At 39.1% G+C, this 6,283-nt stretch overlaps 1 protein-coding gene across 1 annotated transcript; it reads left to right on the forward strand.

The window, feature by feature from the left end:
* The first annotated feature begins 242 nt into the window (after positions 1 to 242).
* On the forward strand, positions 243 to 1,266 carry LOC143612395 (secreted RxLR effector protein 161-like). Its single transcript, XM_077086388.1, has 2 exons — positions 243 to 414; positions 863 to 1,266. Exons 1-2 carry the CDS (start codon positions 243 to 245, stop codon positions 1,264 to 1,266), a joined length of 576 nt encoding a protein of 191 aa, XP_076942503.1.
* The last annotated feature ends 5,017 nt before the right edge of the window (positions 1,267 to 6,283 follow it).

Raw genomic sequence — 6,283 nt, forward strand, 5'->3', positions numbered from 1 at the left:
CTATCGGCTTTCGATTCAAACGATGAGCCAAAACATTTTAATCAGGCCATAAAACACAAGCAATGGAAGGAAGCAATGAAACGGGAAATCCGTGCCCTTGAAGAAAATGGCACGTGGACTCTTGAAAATTTACCCAAAGGGAAACGAGCCATTGATTCCACGTGGTTTATAAAACAAAATATAAACCGAACGGAGAAGTCGAAAGATATAAGGCGCGTCTCGTTGCCAAGGGTTTCACACAAATGGAGGGTGTCGATTATCATGACACTTTTGCCCCGGTAGCCAAGCTAGTCACGATTAGAACCCTTCTAGCCATTGCGGTAAAGAAAAATTGGAATATTCATCAACTAGATGTGAACAATGCCTTCTTGCACGGCGATTTAGATGAAGAGGTGTACATGAAAATTCCTCAAGGTTTTTCAAGGGAAGGAGAGACGAGGGAATGCCGGCTACGAAAGTCCCTTTACAGCTTGAAACAAGCCTCGCGAAACTGGTACAAAAAATTTACGAGTGCTTTACTTGAACTAAATTTCAAATCATCTAAAGCAGATCACTCGCTTTTCATATACAAGTGTGGAAATTTATTTGTTGCCTCCCTCATTTACGTCGATGATGTATAGATGGTGGGAAATGACCATGCTAAAATGCAAAAACACTTAAAATGAACTCGATAAGCGGTTTAGCATAAAAGATCTCGGTAACCTCAAATACTTCCTTGGCGTTGAGGTAGCCCGCACGAATGAAGGTTTAGTCTTGAGCCAAAGAAAATATACGATTGACATTCTAGAAGATTGTGGATTGAAAGGAAGTAGGCCGAGCTACCTACCCATTGAACATAATCTAAAGTTGGGCAAATGTGAAGCAAAATTAAAGGTGGACGCCAACCGGTATCGGCGCATCATTGGGAGGCTTCTCTACTTGCAAGTTATGAGACCCGACATCGCCTCTACCATGAACGTTCTAAGTCAATTTGTGTTGGACCTGAGGCAGTCTCATATGGATGCCACATATCAAGTTTTGAGATACCTAAAGGCAACTGCGGGCCAAGGTGTTATTCTCCCACGGGAGGGAGGTTGCAACCTAACCGTTTATTGTGACTCGGATTGGCTTGGGTGCCTCTACACGAGCAGATCTCGCACGGGTTACTTGCTTTTCTTGGGTGGGGCACCAATATCTTCGAAGACAAAGAAACAATCAATGATTTCCCGTTCATCTGCAGAAGCCGAGTATCGTTCAATAGCTTCTACGGTCAGTGAGGTCCTATAGGTTAGATGGCTTTTAACTGAATTGAGTGTTCCTTTGGATGGTCCTACTCCATTGTATTGTAATAATGAAGCAGCCTCCATATTGCAAACAACCCAGTCTTTCATGAAAGAACAAAACATGTTGAGATGGACTATTACTTCGTTCGTGAACGAGTCCATTCTAAAAACATTCAGCCCACTTACATAAACACCAACATGCAAATTGCTGACTTGCTGACGAAGGGATTAAGTGCTCAACAACTTCGTTTTCTCCTTGGAAAGTTGGGTGTTAAAAACCTACACACTCCAACTTGAGGGGGAGTATTGGAGTAATTATTTTCTTCCTTTCAAAGTCCTTTGACTTCATATGTTATCTAATTACAGCCACGTGATTCTAGACTTAATTATTGGCTTTTCCTCTATTATGCATTGTATGTTTCTATTTATTTGGTCTATATTGTTTGATGAATCAATAAGAAATACATAAGTCTTTGTTCCATCATTTTCTAAGATGAATACAAGTTCTGAAGCAATCATGGTCTACGATAATTCTATAACTCTTTAATACAATATCTAGACGTATCTCTTATTAGATTAGGAAATATCTAGATGATTCATTGTCTTTGTGTAAGGCCCCGAGCCTAGGTGCCCTACATTCAATGTTGGATTTACTCATAAACATAGTTCGTTACAGCGGAAGCCTACACAGTTTGTAGCAGAATTTAAACTTTACAAAAAATACTTATATCTCTAGCTAAATCTTCAACATGGATAGCCTCGCGCACACCCCAAGCTTACCACGTCATCAACAATACATGCATGCATACTAAAAGTCATCTACACGCTGAGTGAGTTCTAATGTTCCTTTCTTTTCATGAGATTTCAGTTTATAAATAAATTGCATTCTTCACACATCCATACACAACACGACACTTGACATTCGTTCTATACCGGTTTCTATACTGGCCTATCAACTCAGCTATAACTAGTATCATACACATTTGCTCACTACCGAGCCTCCTATTCTTACTCATAACCGAGCCATATCAAGTTAGAGGGATTTGCCATCCTAACTTGTTGCGCATGCATGAGGCCCGAAGGCTCTACGCAAGAACGTGTACCCGTTTTTCTCTGTATAGAATTTGTTCACATCTATATTCATATGATTATTCTACACAAGTATTGGTAGAGCTTGTTCCCTATCTTCATTCTGTTCTATCAACTAACATTGTTCTATCAACTAACATTTATCCATGCTACTACTATCCATAGCTGGACCATACATTCAAACAACGCATATCTATACATTCAAAAATTATCATGCCATGCAATCATACTACATATATGCACGTAATTAATAGCTACTGTACTTAGTATCCCTAATTGGACCACCTATTCATTGTATCCATAACTGGACCATCTTACCATAGTATCCAAAACTGGACCACATTGTCTTTAATATCCATAACTGGACCATATTATTCTTTGTATCCATAACTTGACCATTTTACCATTGTATCCATAACTGGACCATCTTACACATATTATTCTAATCAATCAATTCATTGTATCCATAACTAGACCACATTACTTTCACATCGCGTGTCCTGAACACAGTATATGCTTTTAAGATTCAAATGTACATTTAACAAATTATCTATGCTAGTAGCATCCGTAACTGTACCACATTATCTTTAGTATCCGTAATTGGACGATCTATCTCTTATTACTCTTTCTTTTGTTACGTTGTATCTATAACAAGACCATGTTACTATCACAATACGTGCCCCGAACACAGTATAGGCTTTTAGTCCTTTATTGTGCTCATGCCTGTGCTTTCCTTCCCATAGCACTCTATCGTTTCCATAAGTAGAGCATCTGTCTATCGCGTAGGTGTCTGCATACCACTCACAAGTATTCGTGATGTGGACAGGTATAAGGTGCTACGACCCCCCCTGATGCCCACATCATGACTTACTCAAGTTCTTAATACATTCTTAACATTGTAGTTAAATAAATTATTACTAATATACACATTTACTTTCTCTTTTAAAACATATCTCATTCGTCTTTTATCTTCTTTCTCGAGTATGCATACAGCCCCAAAACGTTTAAAGGAAAAAGGGGGCTAGAACTCACATGAAGTCGGTTTCCTTCTGAGTTAACTGTAATACTCTTCCTTAGCAATGCATGGCTAACTGCGTAATAATTATAAGTATCAAATAACTAGTTCCAACTATCTCGTACCTCTAAGTTATTGAAACCCTCAGTGAACGGGGCCTGAGGCAGTTATAATAATTACTTAGTTGCGCCTGATCCAACTCATTTCAAGTTGGGTTGAATAACTAGACTCAAATCAATTCCATAATGAACCATTCGAGTCGAATGGGCAATTCGAGTCAAATAAGCAATTCGAGTCTGTCAGGACCGTGAGTCGGGTGAAACCTTAGCAAAGGTTCGACAAGAACACACCGACTCGAATACCCAAAGACCGATTGAATATCCCGGCGGAATCAGGATATCTAATGATTGGGAATGAAGGATTGTGAACAAATATCAAACACAAAACAGTAAATGATAATCAGTAAATGCTATTTCAAAGACAATGATTCATTATATTTAATGATTCATTAATGGAACAGTGAATAGAATGTCTAGGGTTTTGTGTGACGGCGGCGGCTATTATACGATAACAAAATGGAATGTTTTTCATAATCAGTGCGTGCAGCCTGTATTCCGTCCGGAAATCCGTACCCTAAAAGGTATCCTAGGACGTCTATTTATAGACCCTGACATTCCTTCTAGATGTCCTAGTCATTACATAATGAAAGACAAATCAAATACAAGTGTTACAGTCCTCGAGCAAAGTACATACCTTGCTCGAGCAAACTTCCTATACTAGGTGTGCTCAGTCAATGTCCTCGAGCAGACTTTACTTAGAATATATTCTCTTTCGGAGAATACATATTCCCTTTGAGTAAGCTGCATTCCTCTTGACTTGTTCAAGCTTTGCTTGAAGAAGTCCATCGAGCAAGCTCATTCTTCTTGATGTCTTCAGCTTTTCTTATTCAGCAATCTTTAGCATGCTCGGATGTGAATCTTGCTCGGTAACTCAACTGTGCTCGAAGTCTTTTCTTTGATTCACGTGACATCCTCTTATTGCATCCATGCTCGTCCCCATGTGCTCGATCATCCTGTGCTCGTAACACTTGGCTAGAACTTGTATGATCAAGCTGTTTGCTCGATTGGCAATCCATGCTCGATAGAAGAATACTCTTTCTCGTTGAAGTGTAGCTTGCTCGAAGCCTTTAAAACATAGAAGAATCAACCATTTAAGGTCCAGAACCTTGCTCGAAGTAGTAAAAACCGTGCTCGATCGTCTGGGCTTGCTCGAATTCCATACTTAGCCGTTTCTGAGGATGTTGAGAAGATTCCAATCTTCCTTGTAGAAAATCCGACCCAACAATATCCCCTAGATTGGAACAAGCTCAGATGCAGCAAAACATACCTGCATAGAGTTACACATATATCAGATTTCAAGATAAATCATTTAAGAACATGTCATTTCATTACATAATTGGAATTCTGCCTCATGGGCATTACAAACTAAAGTTTTTACAACTCAAACAAAATACAAAGATAAACATAAATAAAGTCTATAATCCTTTAGCTCCTTCTGCTATCTTCTTCCTCTGCTCCTGGCTTCAGCTGCCATCTTCAGTCTTTTCACATACGCAGCTCTTTGCTTCAACATGTCAAGCTCTGAGGAGTCCGAAGCATCTGTTGGAAATCTAGTATCAATTAGGTCTTGCAAGTCTTCGGGATGCATGTAATGCAGATCTCCATCTTCTCGTATGGTTACAATGGGTATCCCGGACTCATTTCTTAGGGTGGTAGAATCATCATGTTGATTGTACGTTATGTATGTGATTCTTCCAAACTGCTGTACTCTTGAGTTGGGCTCCTTCATTACTTCCCTCATAGCCAAGCATTCCTTTAAGGTCTTCCTTTTGTGATGGGAGCTGCTTGCTTGAGTCCTTATTTTCTTCTGATCAAAAAGAGAGATTTCAGATATGTGTACTTCACTTATCCTTTTGTTTCTCTTATCCCTCTCCGTTTGACTCTTGATCTCTCTTTTCTTTAGTTTCAGAAATGGGAATCCCCTTTCTGCTTGTTCCTTGATGAACTTTGAGAGATCATTTCTTGGTTCACCAGATGGCTCGTTCCTGTGTTGATTGTCATTTAAAGGTAATTATGCCATCTTGGTCAGCTGTTCAATTGTAAAATTTCTCAAATCATCTCTGAAGATGATGAGATGTTCTGCTTTATCTTCAGTCACCACCCTTAAAGTCTTGGATCTTCTGTCAAAGTAAATGCTCGTGGGTAGGTTTAGACTTCTTGGTGGTACAGACCTCACAAACTCAGGCCTTGTGGTTCGGCTTGTACTTCCTTGGATTTTTCTTGTTTAAGTACCAAGCCCCTCCTCATTATACCATCTTCTTATAGTTTCATCAGTTTGATTAATCAATCTGCCAATTCCAACCCCTTTTCTGTGTAGAGCAGACATCATCTCGGCTCTCACTTCTTCTGCCTTCCTTCTTGCTTCTTGCATTCTTCTTTGAGTTTCCAAATACTACCTTTGCTCTCGATTGTAAATATCCATCAGTTGTTCTTGAGGCATAGATTGGAATTGTTCTTCTGTCATTCCCTTGCTCAAAACACGCTCTTTCAGTGTTTCTATTCTTTCAGGATCTTCAAACCATTTCCTTACTTCATCTTCCTTCTTCTTAGTCTTTTCCTTTTCTTTCTGCATCCTCATCTTCAACTTCTGTTTTCTCTCATAGTTTTCTTGACTCTTTTGGTCCTTGTGAGAGTCTTTCACAAGCTGATTTTTTTTTTCAATTCTTCAGAAGAGAGATTTATCAAGAAGTTGTAGCTGTAGCCATACAGCTGAAGGAATTTTATATCATTGTGTTTTGCCTTCAAGGACTCATATTATGCTTTATCACTTTCTCTCATTACAGTCCTTTTCTTGTTCA

The sequence above is a fragment of the Bidens hawaiensis genome, unplaced genomic scaffold, assembly GCF_021521415.1.
Source record: "Bidens hawaiensis isolate Kalapana, Puna unplaced genomic scaffold, B.hawaiensis_p1.1 tig00034578_1, whole genome shotgun sequence".
In the NCBI taxonomy this organism is placed as follows: Eukaryota; Viridiplantae; Streptophyta; class Magnoliopsida; order Asterales; family Asteraceae; genus Bidens; species Bidens hawaiensis.